Below are 23,703 nucleotides of genomic sequence, written 5' to 3'. Positions count from 1 at the left end.
GTGAGTCAAAAATCCTTAGGGCTTTTCGTTGGGCATCAGAAGCATCTTAATACAAGGTGCTACAAAGTTCAGAAGTAAGTGGGGAAGTTGCCATTGTGGTCATTCCCCCAGGTGGTGCCCTCTGAGGACCAAAAAAGAAAAAAAACCTTCTAAAACTAGGAGGCATTGAGGTACTGTTTCTGCATAGTAGGTCTGCCCCACATTTTAGTACAGGAATTCCCACTTAACTTCATAACTTAACTGTCTCTAGTTTCCTGTATCTGTATTATTGGGTACTGTTGGCCACATCCTTGGTGGCTATGCTTTTGCCTAAAAATAAAAATGTTCAGATTTTTAATTTTCTTTGGCTCGTGGTTGGCTTCGGCAGGTCGCAAATGGACTCTTCTTAGGCGGTAGAATGTTTTACTCACTGATTTAGATGTCTTCCAGGAAGAATTTTTTTTTTTTTGCCTACTACTGGGTTTGATGTAACAGTGATTCTGGCTGATCTTTCCATTATTATCTTGGACATTTCTGACATCCCACTAGACTTTGCATCAGAGCATTTCAGCCCAGAGTATTCTGAAGTCTGCAGATATGCATAGAGTGGTTGTTGTGGATGTTTTTTCAGTATCCCTAGTCAGGATGCCCTTTCTGACAGCCTCCCTTACCCATATTTTGATAGTTCCATCCCTTTTCTGTTTGGCAGAGGCACATCTGAATGATCTGACAGCCCAGAGGACACTGGTGTCTTCCATCCAAGGTTTCACATTGAAGCACTAGACTGGTATTTGGTTCAGAATCAGTAGTCAACAAATGCTTCAGAAAATGTGCACAAAATGAAAAATTAAAATAGACAAAAACATGCCAGTCCCTTTTTGGTCACTTTATTCAACACTTTGAACACTTTTGTTCCAAATGATGCCAAAACCTCATCAGAATAACACATGCTACTACACAAGTCAAAAAGAAAAGTTCACCAATGGGGGTAACTAATCTGAAACACAAAGAAGCAAAAATAACAGTACCAATGATCCAGTGAAGATCAGTCCAGTGATCCACTACCCATGTTTGGGTTGGCAGCAAGATAGTCTGAGGTACTCATGCGTACGTCCTCCTGTATACCCTGATGCATAAGAGCTGAGGTCCTTTGTCGGATGCATGCTCAGGAAGATAAAGCTTTGTTTACCCTGGCCGAATATTAGACCAAAAATCCATATGTTAATGATCCTGCAACAGTGATTTTAGTCTGCTAACAGAAGATCTGCTAATGATCAGTGTAATTGTGGTACAAAAGGAGTTGAATATCTTGCCATAGAGAATTTACCAGCATTGTTATACAATAACATTTATATAGGTCCAGGCAAAGATGTAAAACGTTTTATTCACCACAAAAGAGGTCTACGAGTGTACACAAAACACGCCACCAAGTAACATCAGCCAATAACGCTTAGCATAAAAACGTTTTCGTCTTTAACTTCATCAGTAATCACATCCATTTTTGAAAAACACTGCCATATATACTAATCTCAAAATTCAAACTATCCAATCATAGTCATTCATTTTAAAAAACAATTAGTGTTTAAAAACAGATGTATAAATTGCACAATATTGGTAAATACATTTAAAACTTAAAATCCCTACATATATCAAGCTGTTGACTACACTTTTTTAAAAATAAAATTGATTTACTTTGGGTTAGAGATATAAAATTAATGACTTTAAAAACATTTATTGAAATAAATGAAATCTTTACTAACTATATAGTCTCTAGTCCATTGTAATCTAATTCCTTCCGCCATCTAGTGACATAAATTAAGATCACAGGCTTTTTCTAAAAACTTCTTAAATGGATTTGCAAATACAAATATAAAAACTTTTTTACTAGTTTGACTTCCACTACTTGCTCGGTTAGTTTTACAAACATTTATATAGGGTTATCTCAAAAATGCCTTGAGTAAACATTTTGATAATTGTGAGAATTTTAAAAAATATATCTGTTTTTCATTTTGGAAAAGGTTCATCCCAACAGTTGGGACCAGCTGGGGTTGTGAGGCATTCTTGGATTATATAGAACTTTATTAGCAGATTCTTTTGAATGCATCACAGCCTGCAGGTCTCAATGAAAGAATGCCTATTAGCAGCACTGCGATTTTGAGAGCAGAAGAGTTACGAAATGTGTTCTTGTATTCTTTTTATGATTACATTGGAGTGAATGACTTGAGACGTACCTCCCTGGACTATATGAAGAGAGACATGATCGAGCTCATGTGTCCCAGGCAGGTATGTTCCTAGCCTTAAGCAGCATTCTGCCATCACCCAGAATGATGCCTTAATACAAACAGAAAATGATTGACTTTTAACATTTGGCTTAGTTTCTGGTGTCATTCCAAGGGGATCCAGTACCTGACAGCCTGGGATGACATGATTAACGAGCCATGATGCTTTTCCAGAGATGGCCTGCATCTGTCTCCCTTGGGCTTCAGGCTCCTAGCAAGGTCTCTTGCCTCCCCCATAGTACCTTTTTTAGGCAATGCCATGAGGCCCAAACTACCCACATGAAAATTTCATCAAAACGTAAACTAAAGGTCATGCTGCTAAACGTTTGCAGTCTAAACATGAAACTGCACTCATTGCAGGCATTCTTAACCCTGGAAGAAGCTGATGTTTTTGCAGTCACAGAAATCTGGTTCAAAGCTGTGGAGAACACCCCAGTCATGCCAGGTTACTCATCCTATCATTCATTCAGACCCCAAACCATGGGCAGCAAAACAAAAGGAGATGGAGTTGCAATATCTATAAAAGACAATTGACAAGACCCCTATTAAAATCATAGCTAGCTAAAGACCTCCAATTCTGACTCAAGATGCCCACTCCACCTATCTGGACCTCTTCGAATATATCAAGATTCAACCCTTTACCCTGATCCTGGGCGACTTTAACTATCTAACCATCCAACCATCGATTAGAAGAAATGCTCAGGCCAGAACACAAATGCGCAGAGATTTCTTGATTTCTTCAGTGCATATGCCTTGGACCAGTTGGTTGACACCCCATAAGAGGTGAAAATATATTGGACTTGATATTAACCAACATGAGTAACCACTGCAGCATCCCTGGTAAGATCCGACCACAAAGCAGTCACTTTCAAAGTCACCATCTCCCCTGACCTCACCCTAGCTAGGGTCGAACAAAAAAACTTCTCCAAGCTGATTACAACCTCCTGAGGGAAGGTGTAAACAGCTTCACAGCCCCCTCCACAGGAACTGGCACACATGTCCAAACCTGCACCAAAGTACTATATGAGCATTTATATAGCTGCATGGAATCAGGAATACCAGACAGGATGAAGTCATCCTCCTCAAGGAGGAGTAAACCTGTCTGGTGGGCATCTACAATAAATAAACTCTATAATAAAAGGAAAAAAATTGCTGTCTAGGACCTAGAAGGAATAGGTGTCTAATTAGAAGCAGTCTCTCCTTAGCCTGAACAAGCAAATAAGAGCACTAGTGAAATCCTTCAAAGCAAATTTTGAGTCCAAACTGGCCACATTTACTAAAGACAGTCATAAGGTTTTCTTTGCATATGTCCGCAATCTCAAGGGAAGCACACAGATCTTCTCAGAACTGGTGGTCAAGGACACCACATACACAAACCCTGCAGATATAGCCAACCTGCTGGCACTCAGGCTCAGTGAAAACTTCATTCCTCTGTCCCCCCTTCATCGGTAAAACAGGACATCCCCAGTACCTGCCCCCCTCCCCTTATCTCTAAGGAGCAAGTCATCACTGCCCACTCAAAGGCAAAAATAGTCTCCATGGGACCCGATAATATCCTAAGCTGCATTCTACATGAACTCTGGTAGGAACTTACACAGCCATTAGGCACCCTGTTCAACTAAATCCTGAGTACCAGCTTCATCCCAGCTGAGTGGAGGACAACTACTGTCATCCCTTTGCACAAAGATGGAGCATCCACTGATCCAGTAAATTATAGACCCATCAGCCTAACTAGCCTGATCTGCAAAGCCATGGAATGAATTATCACGGACCTCATTAACAAGGACATTGACAACCTCCAGACACTTGATCCCACACAGTTTGGTTTTGTCAAGTGGAGGTCATGCCAGTTAAACTTGGTCAACTTCGAGACAGTCACCAAGGCCATAGACGAGGGGAAAGATGGTACACACCACCTACCTTGACCTGGCCAAGGCCTTTGATACTATTCCCCACTCAAGTATAATAGATAAACTCTCTCAACTAGGCATCAATCCATATGTTACCAGATGGGTAGCAAACTGGCTCACTGATAGAACCTACCTCATCAAAATAGGGGAAGCCACCATTCAAGTACTAGACCCGTAACAAATGGTGTACCCCAGGGATCGATCTTGAGGCCTCTGCTGTTTGCGATATACTTCTCAGCGGTGCAGGCCAAATCTAGTGAGCTATGGGTGATCAGGTTTGCAGATGACTGCAAGCTGGGTGCTGCCATCAATTCCTGTAGTGATGTGGACATCCTCCAAGAGGGTCTCACCCAAACAAATGACTGGTGCTAGAAACATGGCCTCAAACTGAATGCCGAAAAATGCATCATCATCATCTCTTTTGGGGAAGGTGACGTCCCCACAAATTATCACATTGATAATAAGGCAGTAAGCACGCATTCAGTCGTGAGGGACTTAGGAACCCAGGTTGATAGCAAACTGACTTTTGACCACCATATTGCCTCCATTGTATGGAAAGCCTTCTTCATGGTCCATCTATTAGTAAGGATATCTCATCCAGGGACAAAGTGGTCATAACATCCCTGTATTCTTCCCTTATAAGACCCATTATTGAGTACAGTACCCCTTTCAGTATGTACTTCACAAAGCACATGCAGCAGCTGGATAGACCAGAGAGGTTCCTCACCCAGAGACTCCATGGCCTCAAACATCTAGCCTGCACAGATAGGCTAAAAGCCCTGTCCCTCTACTCAGTCTCCTATAGACTCCTCAGAGGTGACCTCTGTCCTGGCATACAAAGCAATCTCAGACCCCGCCCTGATGGGACTGTTGCACATCCGCAAGTCAAGCTCCACTCTAGTAACCCACATGCGTGACTTCAGCCTGGTCTGTGACATCAGTAGGACTTGTTGGCAGGACAGATTTGTGTCCCAGAGACTGCCCCTTTTATGGAATAGAGATTCCCTCTCCACATGAAGCAGAGTACTTCATTAAACTTTTTTAAGTGCAACCTGGATAACTGGATGGGTAACAAAAAATACACCTCTGGGATTCCACCTGTGTCCCTGCTGGATGCATAGGGTGCTGACTTGTTGGAACATGGGCTAAATCTTGGCTAGGCTTGTAAGGGCCTCAGGGCCAATAGCTTAGTAACTTCCAGTGATCCTATGATTTCTATAATTATTGGATTTTAAATGTTTTATTATTGAAATGTTCTGTATTCAGGGAGAAGGTATATGATTGGCTAGTTGTAGGTGATTTGTTATTTCTATTTATTTTCAAACAGGAAGTACTGCTGTGTTATTCTGATGAAGTCCTTGTATCGTTTTAGAAAGAAAACACTCAAGTTTTGAATAAAGTGACTGAAAGGGCACTGGTGGGCTTTTGTCTACTTGGTTCAGAATGCTATATAGGGTTTCCTGAACGATTTAATAGTACAAGTTGTTCAGATTTATAAAAATGAGACTGTAATGTGCTGTGTCTATAAAGGAGTCGCAAAGTCTTACACTGTCATCAAGAATGAAGCCAAAAAAGAAATGTTTTTGGGCTGGTTTATATGGGATACTCCTAACAATCTAGTAGAGAGATTGAAGCCTCTGTAGGGATCTCATAGATAAAATTTGGTGAAATTTTTGAGTTCTGTAGTTAGACCATGTTCTGATTATCAGAGCAGAGAATCCAGTGCTGACCTTGTGTTAATCATCAAAGCCATCTGGTAATTTTTAGTTTATTGCATTGTCTCTGCCATACAAAAGTGAAGTTTGTATACTCCTTTTCATCAGTACCCCTTGTTCAGAGTTGACTTGTAAAGATTCACGTGGAATGTGCAATAGTGTTCCTGACTGTTTTTACTTGGCTGAAACATATTTGTTTTTCCAAAAGCTATGCAGTTCCACCCACCACCCCCTTTTTGGAAAAAAAATGAAGAAAGGATGTTATCTAATCTTCACACATCCTGTTGATCTGTAGCATGTCACTGCATTAAGCATGACAGCTAAAGACAGCAGAGTCTAGCTTTAGGATTTCAAGAGTGATTATTAGAATTCTTTACCAAAAAGATTCTTCCAGAGCCCCTAATTCTGGTGTCTGACCAAGGGCTAACTGGGTTGATTCCTGTTTTATTCTATGATGACTTTAGTTGTGGGCATTTTTTTTTGTAATTGTTATATGCCGGATTGTCGTATTCTTCTATTAAAGTTCTTCTATTAGGTAAATTTAAAACTAGACTCAAACAACATTTGTCACTTAACTGGCTATGTCAATGTATCAAGCCTGGCTAACTCTCTCTAGAATGTGTAAAAATCTGTTAACCAGTTTACTGTGTAATTTAATTTAATCCTGACTTGCACTCAGGATTAACTGTAACCTGTGGAACTTGTTTAACTTGCTTACTTATGTAATCTCTGTAAATAGTCTGTTTAATATGTAATGCTGGTATTATGTAATGCTGTATCTGCTTACCCTTGGAGCTTTTCTCCCCGGGCCTCTGCCGAAAATGGGCATGCATCCAGTTGGACTATCCCGGTCAACAAATGTAAAATAAATAAATAAAAATCTTTGCACAGTTTTTCCTTTTCCTGAACCTTTTGAGTTTGTTAGGGCTGTCTTTAATGGCTTATTGTATCCTGCTCAGTAGGTACACACTATTGTTACCCCTTTTTGTATGCAGTCTGTGCAAGACAGCTTAGTCTGCCACCTAACATAACTAACTGTACGGACTGAAAACAGATGGTTCTTTGTACTCCCTCCAACCCTTGATGTTTATTTTCATTTCGGTCTGAAAGACAGAAGGTTCCCAGTTCTTTTTGATGAGATGGTAAATAAAAAAGCAGAAGGTGTCTTAATTTTGTAGGTGTTTCCACAGTGATATTAATAAAGAGTGAAGTAGACAGAAAAAAGAAGTAGTATGCTTCAAAGTGGTTAGGATTGTACCGACTGCATCTTCTAATCACAATCAACCCTAAAAAACTAAACTGGGTTACTCCTATATCTATCTCTAAGCAGCCCTAAAACTACAAAAATAGCAGAAAATTGAAAGAAGAAAGCTTAATGTGTGAAAAGGCTGCAAAAAGGGGTTACTAACAGTATACTATGTAAAAAAAATGTATACTGAAGGCGAAAACAAGGGTAAGAAAGTCTTTTTAGAAAGAAAAGAAAAAAGCCTCATTGTACTTGCATGCTTATACAGGTCCTACAGATCTCGTGGTCAGGTTAAGCCCTGCTGTGCTGGCCCTTGCTGCATTTGGGCTCGCTTTGCGCCCCGCCCTCCCCCCAAATTCCACCTGCCCCTATTAGTCCTAAATTTATAAATCCTAAAACCACTCCCCCTCTTTATAGAACATCAACAACTCTCCAGGCATTATCAGGACCCTCCCTACCTAATTACCTATCGTAATTATACCTCTACTCAAGTTGGGTAAAAATCAGAGCTAATATCTAGACAATGCCTCTGTTATTGGCCATAAAACCTTTCAAATTAATGCTATTATACTGCCTACTACCCTTGGTGATAATTCCATATTTTCTCACCACCTACGAAAATCTGTCCTACCTAGTCTACCACTACCCAAGAAGCCAAACCACCACTCCAGTAATACAAATTAAATTAGACCACTTAATAATCCCCCTTACGACTAACTCCAAAACCAAGACTACAAAATACCACCAGCCCATTAGATCCAGATATATCAACCCCAAAACCAAGTATTACCTAAGACTAATATTTAATTTCCTGAAGCTCACAATTGGAGTACATGGCAACCTCACAAGGGATGGGGACATTCATCAAAACCCTGGCCCAACTTCACTAGTTGATCCTAGCCCCAATTCTATTTCCACTAACTTGCAAACTTTAAATAGACCTAAAAACTCACTCCTGGTCAGTCACCTAAATATTAGAAGCTTAAATAATAAGGTCCACCACCTGCATGCACTCTTAGATACACATTCCCCGGATATACTTTGTCTTACTGAAACCTGGCTAAAACCATCAATGGCAGATAATGAGGTTTTACCCCTAGGTTATAATATACTAAGGTTAGACAGTACCACTAGGAAGGGAGGAGGGGTAACTGTACTATACAAAACTACTCTAGGTGTGACCTCTGATTCCACAGAACAACCCTGTGTTGATAATGCTGAAATTCTCATTACCAAGCTTCAGATTAATAAAAACAAAAGTATTAACATAGCCTGTGTCTACATGCCTCCAGATAATAACACAAACACCCAAGACGATATCCTCTCTAGGCTGTAACTACCCTCAAGAAACCATTGTTCTAGGAGACTTCAGCATCGACCGGAATATTTGTTCTTCAGAATCTCCGTCCATCCATGTAAATCTGTACGGATTTACTCAGATCATATCCTCACCTACTAGGATCAGTAAACCTAACAACAAAGGTAATATCCTAGATTGGATACTCCTTAATAGCCATCCCCACATGTATAGGGCCGGTACCTGATCTGAAGACATAAGTGACCATTTTCTTACCTATATAATCAGGCATAAGGCTGACATCCCCCACCAACCTACTTACAAAACAATTAAAAACAACAAAAACTTTAACCCCACTAATTTCCAAAATGAACTCAAAGCATTTAACTGGGCAGTCCTAAATCATCTACCACTTGAAGACGCTGTATTATATTTCAACGCCAAATTCCTAGCCATCCTTGATACCCATGCACCTGCACGTTCTATAAGAACTAAATCAAAAGTTGCTCCATGGCTTTCAAAAGAAACCAGGCAAATGATCTTACTTAGAAACAAAGCTTGGACCACTTGGCATACCATAAAATCCCCCTTAGATCAACTTAGATTTAGACAACTAAGGAACAACATTAAAAAATCTACCACCCTAGATAAAAAAAAAAACTTTTACTGCCATGTACAACAGAAGCATCAAAACAATCTGCAAAAGTTTTGGGCAGACATAAATAAACTTATTCACCCAGGACAATGCACAACTCCTACTCCCTTGGCTACCATCCAAAAACCTAAGGAGGATGTTGCCAATTCCTTTAATACTTTCTTCACATAAACTATCCAGTCACTATCTAACCAACTATCTCCCAGTTGCCCAAATCCTAACTCTGCCGCACCTAGTTCTCAACTCCCCTTTAACTTTCAACCAGTTTCTACATCACTTATCTGTGCCCTAATCAAGAAACTAAAACCTACCACCCTTGCAGCGGAGCTCCTCCCAGCTGAGTATCTACAAAAAGCTGCAGATGCCATAGCATACCTGATCTCTATCCTGATCAGTAGAACTGTATCAGAAGCCACTATCCCCTCCATCTGGAAGACATCCCATGTTATTCCACTCCACAAAGGGGGCAGTTCCATTGAACTGTCAAATTACAGACCTATAGCTATTTTGTCACCCCTGGCTAAAATTATGGAGAAGTGCATCCATAAACAACTCCTGAGCCATCTCATTCAGCTCAGCCTCCTGGCTAACTCGCAGCATGGTTTCAGACCATTTCACAGTACAACCACGGCCCTCCTCTCCTTCAATGTTATTGATCAAAACTGAAACAACAGTAAGCTTTCTTCTGCCCTCTTTCTTGATCTCTCCAAAGCCTTCGACAAGGTCAGCCACCAACTACTCATACACGCACTTAAAACTATTCCCCTAGATGTCCAGGCTATCCAATGGTTCAAATCTTATCTGAGTGGTAGCCAACAGGCTGTACTATGGCAGAAGAAACTATCTTCCCTTCTACCTATCACACTTGGGGTCCCTCAGGGCTCTATATTAGGATCCCTGTTATTTTCTGTCTTTATTAATGACCTGGACACAGTCATCCCAACAGCCACTTGCATTCAATATGCAGATGACTCCACTTTGATTTGCTTTTGCTCAGCCACCTCCCCTTTAAGTCTGCAGACTCTATCCCAAAATGTTTTTAATACTGTCGAAAATTGGCTCTGTAATCGGTCTCCTATTAAATCCTAAAAGTGAAGCTACTGCTGTTCTCCCCCACTCATAAAGCCTCCGCTCCAGCCTTTACTATAAAATCTGGCAATGTCCCAGATCCCTGTACCAAACTCTTAGGTGTAACAGTTGATAACAACCTCAAGTTTGATATGCATATTAATCAAGCTATTAAAAAAGTTAATAAAAAACTTGGCTCACTATACAAGATCAAACCTTTCCTCACTCCTCTAGCTAGGACGGTAATTGCCTGTACATATCTACTTTCCACCCTTCTTTATGCATCCCCTCTCTTCACAAATTTAAGTAAGTCTTACCTTAATTAACTCTCTAGCTGCTTTAATCATATTGCTAGATTTGCCACTGGAGCAGCATACAGAACACACCACTGTCTAAACCTAAAGAATCTAGGGTGGCTAGAATTGCCTATCCAACTTCAGTACAATCAGCTAATAGTAGCACATAAAATTCTCTACCAACCTGAAAACACACCTGTACTTGCAAAAATTATCACCCTTTACAGTGACCTCAAGACACTTCGCTCATCCAGCAAATTACTAGTCCAAACCCTCAAAAGCAACAACTCATCTGGAGACACTCTATATGCCAACTCTGTTGGTAAAATATGGAACTCGCTTCCTACTGAGCTTACTTCAGAACCTGTTTTAACCCAATTAAAAAAAAATCTAAACCAGTACTTTAAAAGACAATGGCTATGTCTTTGCTGTACTCCTGACTAACTCTAGCAATATAAACATGTGCTAAAGAGGTCTTTTGGCCTCCCCTACATTGCTTCTAATTGTTACTCTATATCAAATCAGATTTATATATGACAGAATGAATTGCTTTTATGCTATGTATTGTATCTGTAACAGTGCTTTAACTTGATTAATGTAACAGTTTTTCTGTATGTATGTATGTATGTATGTATGGAGTTTTTCTCCCCGGGCCTCTGCTGAAAATGGACAAGTATCCAATCGCACTTTCCCGGTCAACAAATGTAAAATAAAAATAAATAATGGCGGTGTTCCCTTCTCTGTCTGGTATCTTTGTTTTTTTTTTGTTTTTTTTAATTAATTATTGTCATTTTCTGATGCTGGTTTGTGCTACCCTTTCATTGAACATAATCTTGAATTGGTAAGAGTGCATTGGTGAAGACCTTTTCCATTTCAGTACATGGAATTAATGGCAGTTACCTAAATACTGATTTTTTTGGTAAATGGTTTCATAGGTTGGTACTAGGCTATTGGCTCCAAGGCCTATGCAAGCCTAGCCATAACAATTCCCTGGATATTTCTTCCCACAATATTTACTTCTCTTGTCCCCTGTCTAGCAGGCCGACTGACATGATCCCCGGTGTGAATTTCCTATCTCCCATCCAATCATCAAGGTTCCTTTTGAAGAGGGCCAACGAGGTGCTCTGTTTAACATGTATGGGCAGTCTATTCCAGAGTATGGGGAGTCTCTGGGTCAGGAACCTATCTCTCCAGCATGTTTTGTTCATTGTGATGATAAGGTTTAGATCCCTGGAGCATGTAGCTTTGAGGGATTGGGATTTCTTTAAGTGAAGCATGTCCAACAGCTCAGGGTTTGATATGGCCTTGTATGTTGGGCAGAGATCGCCTCTGAGTAGACAATATGCCACAGATTATAGCTGGAGTTTTTTTTAGATGGTCAGCATATAGCATCTGCTTTAGGCCTGTGATTCTTTTAGTGAGGTATTTCTGTGGCCTTTCCAGCTGTTGCAGATGACTTGTGAGGTACATACCAAATGGGGCATTATACTCTATAATGGGTATATTGAGGGATGAGTACAGTGGGACAATGACCTCCTTTTTTCTGGATGAAAAGCTCTTAGTGATGAGGTGTGCCACCTAGAAGGATTTCCTGACTGTTGTGGCAATGTGGTTATCAAAATTCAGACCACTGTCCACCTGTGTCCCTAAGTCTCTCATCACACTTTCAATGTTTATTGTCCTGCCACCTATGTGGTAATTCATGGGTACATGTTTTTTTCCAAAGGGGATAACTATACATTTCTTGACATTAAGCTTCAGCCCATGGTCCTGGCACCAGGCATCTGTTTCTGTAAGGCCCTTTTGTAGAATATCCACATAATTTGGGGATTCAATAATGGCTCCCAGTTTGCATTCATCTGCAAACTTTGTTAGCCAGAGTCCCTTAGTGTTGGCCTGTACTTTAGAGAAGTAGATGCCAAACAAGAATGGTCCCAGGACTGAACCATGAGGTACTCCACTTGTCTGGAGCTGAATTTGGAGTCGGCTACTTTTACAGTCTGGGTTCTGTCAGTAAGCCAGTTGGCAACCCATTGAGTGACGTAAGGATTTATGCCCAGCTTAGTAAGTTTATCTGTGATTCCAGAGTTGGGGGATGGTGTCGAAGGCCTTGCCGAGGTCCAGATAGGCTGTGTGGACTGCCTAACCCTTGTCCACAGCTCTGGAGACTGATTTGAAGAAGTCAGTCAGATTCAGGAGACAAGATCGGCCCTTCACAAACCCAAACTGGGTGGGGTCCAGTGTCTGAAGGTTGCCAATGTTTTTGTTTATAAGTTCCATGATAATGCGTTCCATGCCTTTGCAGATCAGGCTTGTCAGACTGATGTGACTGTAGTTCCCGGGATCCAAGGTGGATCCTCCCTTGTGGAGCGGGATAACTGTAGCTGTGCGCCACTCAGTGGGCACAAAGCCTGAGGTGAGGCTATGATTAAACATGACACTTAGGTGAGGTGCCAGTTCATTTTGTAGTTCATGTAGTACACAGCCTGGCATGTCATCTGGTCCCATGGATGCTGTATTCTTAGCTTTGGAGAGTGCGGTTTCTACCTGTGTGGCCGTGAGTATCGGAATTTGGCAATCTTTTGGTATTGAGATGGGCCCTTTAGGGGGTGAGAGGGGGGTGAAGTTGGCACTAAATCGATCTGTCAGGATATTGGCAATATCCTTGGAATCAGTATATTTAATGCCATTCTGTTATAGCTCAGAGCAGATCTGAGCATTGCCATTTTGATTCTTAACATAACTATATAATGACTTGTGGTTGTCTTTGGCAGTTTTATTTCATAACTAGCTTTTGAGGATTTTATGAGGGATCTCAGCTTCTTACTGAGGTTGGTGAGGGAGATTTTTGCATCCTGGGATTTTCTTCTTTACTGCAACAGTTTCTCCCTTCTATTGTATAGTTTGTTTATAGCAGGGGGACCACCAGATTGGCTTCCTTTTTTTTTTGGAGAAGAGCATCTTGGTTCTATTTGGGATGGCACGATTCATGCACAAGTGGATATGTTTGTACAGTGCCTTAGTGTAGGATTCTGCAGTCGAACTTCCAGATCCTGTCTGCGTGGGTGTTGTGAAGTTTTTTAAAGAGGTTTCCTTACTGGGGGGTGGGGGTGGGATGTGGATGTCAAGGGTGATTTGCTTATGGTCAGACCTGACCAATGAGGGGGTGACCACTGGTGTGGAGCATCTATCTCCCATGTTGGTAATGACCAGGTCTAGGATATTGGAGCCCCTGGTGGGACAATGGATTAGTTGATCCAGGGCATTGGAATTTATGAATTTCAAGAACCGTAGGGAAAAGGAGTTGGTACCCGAGTAGTTTTCCCAATTAATGGCAGGGTAGTTGGAATCACCCAGTATTAGGGTGTTTGGTTGTATCTTAATATTTTCCAGTATGTTTAGAAAGGTGTAGTGAGAATCTTGGGGCATGGTGGGGGATCTGTAGCAATTTACAATTTTGATTGCAGTCTTACCTACTATTAGTTGCACCTGGAGAATTTCAGATGCATTGTGTTGGGCAACTAGCCTGGAGGTGTGAATATCCTTGGTGTATATGGACACTCCTCCACCTTTAGTGTTTTGGTCTTGGTTTTGAGGCCAAAAAGTGTGGTTAGAATTGTAGCCTGGTATTGCAGGGGTGCTCTCTGGAGCCTTGAACCAGGTCTCAGTTACTGCACAGATATCGATGTTCTCCATTTTTAGGAGTGCCTCGAGAGAGTGCATTTTGAGGTTTAGACTTCTAGCATTGAGTAGCATTACCTTCAGATTTTGCATGCTTGTATCTGTTACGGTGGTGGTTTATCCCTTGAACCTTGCCTAAAAAAGGCACTATAGGGGTGGCAAAAGCTTTAGCCAGTAACCTGAATCCCAGGGGTGACAGGTGCAGACCATCCCTGGCAAAGCATTGTGGTTTGTCGATCATGTCTTCCCAGGCAGACAAATACTGGATCCCCTTTGAATGACACCAGAAGCTTAGCCAGTTGTTGAAGTCAATCATTTTGTCCTTATACTGTGGTATCATTCTGGGCGAAGGCAGGATGCTACTCAGGGCTAGGGTCATACCTGCCTGGGTCACATGATCCAAGAGCTCTTCCATGCCTCTCTTCATTTAGTCCAGGGAGGTACGTCTCAAGTCATTCACTCCAGCATGGACAATGACAGAGTCGTATTTGTACTTGATGTGGAGTGACTTGAGTGCATGAGTTACGTGGTGGATCCTGGCACCCAACAGGCAGCTGACTGTAATTTTCTCCTTGTTCAGCCTGGTGAGTGGGACATCAGTGTGCCTGACTATAGAGTCACCTATGACTAAAGTGTTGGGTACATTGTCTTGCCTTAGGGGTTGTTGTTGGGTGGCACACTGGTGTTGTGAGCTAGAGGACTCTGAAGTAAACTCTCCAGTGGCATAAAGCTAAGCCTCACTTGTATCCTTGTATGTCAGTGTGTATCATGCATTGCTTGCCTAAAATCATTATTTAATTAATTAAAAGCAAATGACTGAAATCATGTATTAGTAAGTTGCATATTACTGAAATCTGTTACTAGACAGATGTGTATTGACTCGTCAGTAGAATTTCATTCTGTGATGTTTCTTATGAACACATCACAACAGTATGCCACTAACATTTTGTTATTGACTGCTGGTATGTTTTTTTGTTTTTAATTCTGTTTTTTTGTCATTTTTTTTCACTGTCCATAGCGGTGGAGTTTACTTGAACAGGAATGTGAAGCAGAATATCGGATGATGCCTCAGGATATTCGTAAGTTTCTGCAGTGGGAGGCAGATGGTCGGCCAGAGACAGAGGCTTACAGTGATGGGTATTCTGGCACTGACAGTCCCCATGCTCATAGTACACCACCATCTGTAAAGAACTTGGTGAGCTGGTCAAGTAAAAAGAGCCTAGGGGGCAGTGAGGCCTCACTCAATAATAGTACCTCTTCACCTGGGACAGCCAGAATATCAGGCTCAGAAACCACAGTATTATGAAAATAATATTCCGTGCAGCTGCAGCCACTATTTAGCAGATTTATTTTCCTGTAAATAATTTTGGATACTTTTGACTGACATCACATAGAGTACAGACCATACCGGCATGTTATGAAATTCATCTGCTTTACCTTTGTGTAATGTAAGCAGATTCCAAACTTCTGCCATGCCAGCCAGAAGATGGAAATGCAGAGGATGCAAGCATTCATGGAGCTGCTTATATTCAGTTACTAAAAAAGAAGACATTAAGGGAACCTTTCTTAAAAAAGCACTTCTCTGTCTTTTCAGACCTAGATTCCAGACTGACAGTAAATTCCATTCACAATAAAGGATGAGTATGTAGTAAAGTAAGAAAAAAGTTTCAGAAGATGGCTGCTGTGAGGTGACTTTAGCTGCTGAGCATTGCTTATCTTCAACGGATCGTGGCTACACAGACATACTCTGGTACTTATTCTTGACTCTGCATTGTATAGGCGGGTGCAGAACGCTTGACCAGTTGCACTAATCTTGATGAACTTGCTTTTTTTCAGTGTTTCTGGGTCTGTTGAAATGTCTTTTCTGCTAATTTTGTTGTAATTTGTATTATGTCATGGAGAGCTGAAGGGCATCAGAATACGACAAATTTTCGTCCTGCAGTGTAGTTTTACCAGAGGATTGGCTGGATGATCTTAGGCTGACAGTTGCTGGGGCCTTCTGGAGATTAATGCAGTTACAGAGTCTGCATCCTTTGATGATGCTGTCTGCAGGATTCTGACTGTCCTTTTGGAGGAGTCAGTTGTTTGTAGCCAAAGAACAGCTACACCGGTGCATGTGGAATGTATATGTATGTGTATGAATCTGGGTGGGTGGAATTGTATATGTATGTTTATGAATCTGGGTTAGGGTGTTGAGCCTGTATCGCTAGTTTTGACCTGAAGAACTGCTTTTAAATTTCTAGGCCAGCATTTTAAGGTATAATATTTTAAAGTGTTATGAAATTAACTTGGTATTGTTATATCAGTACCATGAAAACCACTGTGTTATTTTATAAGGGAATATGTTGATTTAAAGTTTTGATCATCACTGTTGTAAATGGTCATTTTCAAAATATCACTGGCTCAATTCATTACGTTTTAAATGTGTTTTGGCCTTGCATGCTTTCCCCTAATTGTGTATTTTAACAAAGAATTGATCCATTGACTGAAAATTGTGTATCCCTTTCCCTCCTTACAGAGAAAACTACTTAAGTACCTTTTTCTTTGTTGTTTCTGTGACATGAGAAAGAACATGTCTGTTAACTATGCATTGTCTCTGCTTTGAAATGTGAAGCTTATGGTGGTTGAGCCAAGAATCTTTCTGGAGACAAGTCTCAGTCCATGGTTAGTTGTTGCCATATAGCAGTACCACTTTCAAGGAAACTTGGGGTTGGGTAGGGGTGAATGGTGTCCTCGTTTTCAGCATCCTTTTAAGAAAAGGATTCTGCTGGACCATGGATACTGTGGACAGTAGAACAGACTGGTGGCTTTCTTAGTACCTTTTTGCTACAATGTTACCCATTTCCTGTGAATAACAGAAGCTTTATACATAATCTTCTTAATGATCAAATGTTTTCAACAAACTATGCCTTTAAACTATGGGCGCTCTCAAAGAGATTTTTAGTAATGTTTTACAAAAATGTTTTTTTAAGTCTTATATTTTTATTGTTCTTTATTATGTCAACTCTCAGCATGGACAGCACAATTCTGAAACTGTCCTATGTTTTGAAATGTTATGAAAATTCATTTTAGGTCAAATGAAGTTTAATTTTTGACTGACTGGCATCCTGTTGTTTTAGCAACATAATTATTTCTTTCTAGGTATCTTTTGGAATGTAAAGTGTCTTTCTATATCATACAATTCATTTTGTCGGAACCTTTCCAGTGGTTACCTAAGTACCCTTTTCCGTTTTTTATTCATCCCAAACTCCTATTGCAGTTAATCATTTGAAGCCAGTTTGACACCCTTTTCTAAATGATCCATGAATGCTCTTAGAAGTCAGGAGTGTAATTTTAGAGTCACAAAAAATAGAAACAGAAAAGCTAAATTCTGTCAGTTCTGAGTTAACTATGCATGAAATTAGAATGCATCCTTGAAGATCTGTTAATCACAGGGAACCTTAGTGAAGTACGTACAGAGACTGAGATTGGAGGGTGTATCATGGTAGTCTGTTTGTTCTCTATACCTCCCTCTTTTACTCTGTATTTTGTTTTGTAAGATTTGTCCTTTATGTTCTTCCTAGGCCACATCAGAGCATGTTATCTGGTAATGTTTATAATTTACTAGAACTACCTACATGTTATTAGTGCTATATTTAAAGTATAATGTTAACAGTCTTTTTCTTCTTGGTATATAACCATTACTTAAAAAAAAAGATTTATTTTTGCTTCTGTTGATGTTGAACTGGCCTTTGTTCTTCCATCTTATGGATAAGAAAGTAATTTTCCTCAGATTTATCCATGAGCTGGCCATCAGAAGGGTTTTCACTGTTTAGCCAAAACATTTGTCTGCTTTCACAGGGTTTTGTTTCTCTGGAAACCAATTTCATTAATGCATGCTGACAGCCCCCCCCCCCCCCCCCCCCAAATGAAACATTTCTAAAAACTGCTTATGCCAGAAATCAAAACAGTCAAACACTGTACACACACAAATACATTACAAAAGTAAGCAATGACTTTACAGACTGCCTCAAGTTCACTGTAATACTTTGAGATAGTAGCAGAAGAGAGAGTAGCAGAAGAGTATGCAGTACTGAGTCCAGCGAAACTTTACATATCATAAAGTAGGACAAATGAAACACAACCTACAGTAAATTAAGAACATTTTCATACAATTGCCAAGAAACTAAAATGATCAATAAAATATTGTCATGAGTAAAATTACAAAAATGGTAAATCAAAAGGGATCAGGTATTTGCACATTTTTAAGTAAAGCAGCAGTATTTAGTATCTTGCTTATAGAATCTCTGTAGCACAGGGTGTAAGAGTAATGTCTACATAAATAATGTAGGCTATTGCTGGTTTGAATCCAGGTAGCAGATACCTTTTAGGTGACAGGGTTTGGCATAATGGTTAAGGTCTTCAACTCATAGACATAAAGTATAGTGTTTGATTGTAACCTCTGGTAACTGGCTAGGCTTAAAATGGTTCTTCAGGGCAGCTAGCCTACTATTCACCTATGAGCCAATCCAGTATAGTAACTTTTTCCTGATAAATACAAGTGTAATTTGCAAGCAGTCTCTTTTTGCGCTAAATACAAATCGGATAATGTGGTACCCTGTTGTGGTATAATCTACCAGAAACTTGTGTTAACTAATATGCTGAAATCGTGGGAATGATATGACTTTAAAACATCTTCAAATGTTGGTCTTAGCAGACATTGAATTCAAATTAAGTATGCAGCTCATGACACACTCGTTCAGCCATCAAATATTAAAGTACTGTTGGAGATGATGATAGAACAGCTAGAAACAGTGTTTGTAGTGTGTACACTTTTATAAGCTGCATCTGTGATGAAAAAGAAGAACCAGATAGTTTATTGACTGTACTGTCATTTACAGACTTCCTTGGTGGTATGCAGAATTTTTAAAAGCTGCCACCTTTCATATAGTATTTATGTAAAAGCATCTTGTTGCTGGAGAGTATTGTTTGCCCAGATGCATGTGGAAGCTGCTGAAGATGATGAAGTTACATAGATATAAATTACAATTTACAATATTGTCAGAAGTGTCAGTTGCCATGATTTTGTTGTTAGTTACATTATTCAGCACATGAATGGTACCTGTTGGGTAGCCTCACCTGCCATCCTTACTGTTCATGCAGAGCTTTTCCAAACTGTGACAAGTGCTTCAGATTTCAACATCAGAAGCACCCTTTTTGGGATCAGCCTGAAGGCTCATTACAGGTGAAAGGCTCTTTGTGGTAAGGCCATCCATCAAACAAGATTTTTTTCATTACATCTGTCTGGATTTAGGGCTGACACACAACTTGCAATCTGTGTTTGTATATGAGTAGCCAATCAGGAAAAAAAACTTATAGAATCCATAAGTAACTACATGGCTTGGATCCACTGATAAATATTGAGGAGTCCCCATGTTTTGTATGATGTATAGAATGTCTCGATATTGTAAGACATGCCACTCTACCCAGGCATTCAAAATATAACTAAACACCGTCATAAATTTATGATTAGTCAGCTGTGGATCTCTTCTAACTCTACAAATCCATGGGCAGGTGAATCAACAAATGTTTCATAGCATGAATAGATGAGTTCAGTGTGTCTTTTTCCATTCTGCATCACACACAGATTAGCATTTGTTGACAGTAGGTTTGAATACACTGGAGAGAAATTTTTCTGTCCTACTATATGACTTTAGGGTGCTGTGAAGAATTTGTTACACTTGATGTGCTAGATGTGTTCATCTCTACTTAAGAGAGTTTTTGAAATGCTCCTCCTTCACAAAGTAATTTGCCATTTTTTTGTAAAATTTGAAACTTGAACTTTTTGACCATAAACGAGCTGTATCTGTTTTCCACCTTTTGAAACATAAACAAGCTGTATCTGTTTTCTTCTGTACTGAAATATGTATCAGATGCTGTATCTTGGTGATTGTGAAGCTGTGTTGATTCCACTGTTAAGTTAGTTTGCGTTTTCACATTTCTAGGCATTATTTCCCATCTTCAGTGTGTTTTAAGGTTTTAAGTTATTTCTGGTCTTTGATGTGTTTGAAGGAGTTCTTATTGTTTTATGACTTATACGTGTATGCCCTTTCTGGTCACTTGTAGAATGTTGTTTCTACTGTTTTACGCATTCCTCTGGGAAGGTAGATAACAAAATGATTTGTATTAACTATCTTAAATGTAATTCATACCAGTCATCCTCTTTGCAATAGTGCTACTCAGAATTTGCTAATTATTATCACATTTTTAAGTTTTTTGTTTGTTTGGGTTTTTTTTTATGTTTAAAATTGTGGCGTCACCATCCAGACTCTCTGGTTCTTTCTTCCACTCACAGATTGAATCTTTTGGATTCCAGATTCTGTTCCAGCTTTGATGATTTGTTTAGAATTTTCAGTCATATCTGAATTTGAAATGATCAATTTCCTAAATGGTCTTTTGACATAAGGATCTTTGGCTTTAGTACGGCCTTTTTTATTTTGTTCCTGTTTCCAACATGCCTGCAGATAAAGTTATCAAAACATCTAATGACCCATGTAAAATAAGAAAAAGATGTTAAACCATTGTTGTTTGTCTTTTCGGCTTTTCCCGGTTAGGGGTCGTCACAGCGGAATTCTTGTCCGCTAATGATTGGCAGTAGATTTTTATGGTGCAGAGTTGCCAGCCTGACGCCCAACCTTCAGTGAAGGCATGCCCATTCGCGCATGTCTTTCGGAGGCCACTCGACCGCGGGGAGGAAACAGCTTTGATGTTTATAGAATATCATCAAATAAAACAGTTTACTATAGTTACCAGAAGGCTATATTCTGAAAACTTCACTGGTAATACATTGCAGGGATTTCCGTGTTTTTTTTAGAGCCAGTCATTTATATTTTATTGTGAATTTATTAATGTTCAACTATATATTATGTGTATGTTTTTGTAGGAGACCTGCTTTCTGTAAGGACCAGCAAAAGACAGCAGTAGAAATAAATACTTGGTTCTCCTTGCTCTCTATCGGTAACATGTCCTGACTTCCTATCATAAACTTGTTACCATAATGACAGGGTGTATGTTTGCCTGCATTTTCTGATGGACACAAAGTCTGAAACCTAAATGTTTGTCATCATTTAGCATCTTCGATCCTCAGTAATTTGTTTAAAAACCATAGACTTAGAGGAACAGGCCAAATGTATGAGAAAAAAAAAGTCTGGACATTTTGCAAAAAAAAAAAATGGACCGTTGAGAGCCATGGGAAGGTGAGTGTAAACAGAAGGGCCTGTGTTACACTGTCTTCCTCTAAGCACTCACTAAGTGTTGAATAGCTTTGGAAGTCAGTACTTTAACTTATAGTACATGGAACAGATAAAAGTTCCATGCACTACAAAGAATTATGATTGGGTCTCTCATCCTAGCTTTTTCTTGTGTGTTCTTGACATGGATTCCAGGAAATTCACTTTGAGAGAGTCTCGAAGACATAAGTCAGTTAGGATCGGCGACCCGATCATAATCCTCTATGTAGATGACCTTTACTTTAGAAAGTGCCTGTTAATCCAACTTCACTTAATTTTAGCAATGTTTCAAGTCAGCATTTTCAGCTTTGTAATAAATCCTCTGGTTTGTGGCTTTTTTTGTATTTGTCCCTTATTCAGGAGTTAAGGTTGAGAGCTATAGTTGGCAAAAGGCTGTAAGTAATACAAATAATAGAAGTTACACATTAGTTTAACCCTGCCCATGCCTGTGTGTTAAGTTTTATTACCTGCACCTGGTGCCCTCCCAATGTCTTAGTGTCTGTTTGGCAGTACAGATATGGTTGGAATATGTCAGAGCTCAAGGCTGTGAGTTGATAGTCTTCATCCTCAAGTTCTTGGTTTGTTTCCTTCAGTTTGAGTACTTGTTTCTTTGTGCATGTCGTTTAACCAGATTGTCCAGTCACCCCTGTAAAAAAAAAAAAAAAAAAAAAAAATCTCATCAGTCTAGAATACTCAGACAGTAAACATATTAAAAAATATATATATATATATATGTTGTTATACAGCTTTTAATTTGTGGCATTCTAAATCTAGCATACATCTTCCATAAAGTTAAAGATAAGTAAAATCCCAGGGACTTGTGTAAGGAATCTGTGATAGCTACTCTGGAGAGGAATAAAGGGTTTGATGTAGAATACGTCTGAATGAAAACAGTATTGAGCTTCTGCACTCACACAGCATTATGTTCAGTCTTAACAGGGTGAAGAAAATCAAAAGGAGAGATGTGTTAATGCAAAGAGAAAACTAAACATAGTTTACAGTGGAGTTTTTTTTTTTTTTTTACTTAAGAAGCCAAAATGCTCAGCTGCAGTGGAAACAGTATTTACTTAGCTGTCCAGATGTTTAAAATCATACTGTAAAAATACCTGCTACGTGAACTGTGCTTTTGCTAATGCATTACATAAAACCAAAAGTAGTATTCAGTAGACTGTGAAAAGTAATGTGCAGTTTAAGAGATAAATTGTCTGGGTCATAAATGGTTATCAGTGGTGTTGGAAAATTGCAGATGTAGACATTTTGAAAGCTGCAAATGATTGTGTATTTCCCAGTAACATGTGCATCTAGTCTTTTAACTACAAGTGCCATGATTCGAAAGGGTTGTCATTGTATAACAAACCGATAAGATTCAGGAGAATAGTGCTTTTACAAAGTTTCACAAACTGCTGTAAAATATCATGTAGCATAAATCTGTTTAAGGACGAAGAGTCTTGCAGTTTAAAACAAATGTACATATATGTTAAGTATGTTGAAATGTTAATATGTTTTGACGTTCCTGACTTCTTAAAGTCTGTTGTGTACATAATAGATGAATTTGCAAGGAGTCTTTGGAAATTGAAATAACTTTTAAAGTTGGCACTTCACCAGAACAGTCTACTTTACAGTATAAACATTGCAATTTCATTGTAGACAAAAAGACTTGGAAAACTTGGAGAAGAATTTCATCTACTTTTCTGTAATTCCAAGAATATTTAATTACACCATTACTCTCATATAATGCTAGATTTTTATCTTACAGGTTCATATCTTGTGTATTCCCTCATGGTACTGATTTTGTATGGTACGGTATGGCATGGTACATTTGTAAAGTTAGAGGGATTTGTATTATGTTTCCTGTTAAATCTTTGCTGTACAGAGTGTGTTCTTTGGTATCTAAAGGGTGAACACTGTTGATAAAAGGGAACGTTTATTTGCAAGATGTATCTAATTTTCCATGAATATTATAACTATGTAAATGCAATAAAATTGATGTTTTTGGGAGATTTAAGTGTCAATAGACTCTGTTAATATTACATTGTATTACAACAGCAAATCAAGAGTTAGTTCTGTACTTGTATCTTAAAGCTGTGTGACTATATGTTTTTCATAATAGTCAAAGTAAACTTTGTCATTGAGACTCTACAACAAGTGCAACCGAACAAAATTACGTTACTCTGGGCTGCATGTGCAAACATCTAATGTAAACGCTTCACATTACTACATTTAGACATTTCCTACTACTTATTTATTGTTTTACATATAAACTGACATTTACTAAGCTAAAGCGACACTGTATTTATTGCACAGAATTC

The 23,703-nt window shown here is 39.3% G+C and overlaps 1 protein-coding gene across 2 annotated transcripts in view; it reads left to right on the top strand.

Moving 5' to 3' along the window:
• The window catches only part of PLCB3 (phospholipase C beta 3), a 2,354,563-nt gene extending 2,331,169 nt beyond the window's left edge, over nucleotides 1–23,394 (top strand). For both annotated transcript variants that reach the window (XM_044075790.1, XM_044075791.1), the window contains exon 33: nucleotides 15,145–23,394. In XM_044075790.1, coding sequence (XP_043931725.1) covers nucleotides 15,145–15,432 — 288 coding nt within the window. In that variant the 3' untranslated portion in view covers nucleotides 15,433–23,394. The remainder of the gene's footprint in view (nucleotides 1–15,144) is intronic.
• The last annotated feature ends 309 nt before the right edge of the window (nucleotides 23,395–23,703 follow it).

The sequence above is a fragment of the Protopterus annectens genome, chromosome 6.part1 (genome assembly GCF_019279795.1).
Source record: "Protopterus annectens isolate FY-2018-M chromosome 6.part1, PAN1.0, whole genome shotgun sequence".
Taxonomy (NCBI): domain Eukaryota; kingdom Metazoa; phylum Chordata; order Ceratodontiformes; family Protopteridae; genus Protopterus; species Protopterus annectens.
This window is presented reverse-complemented; position numbering and strand designations above follow the sequence as displayed.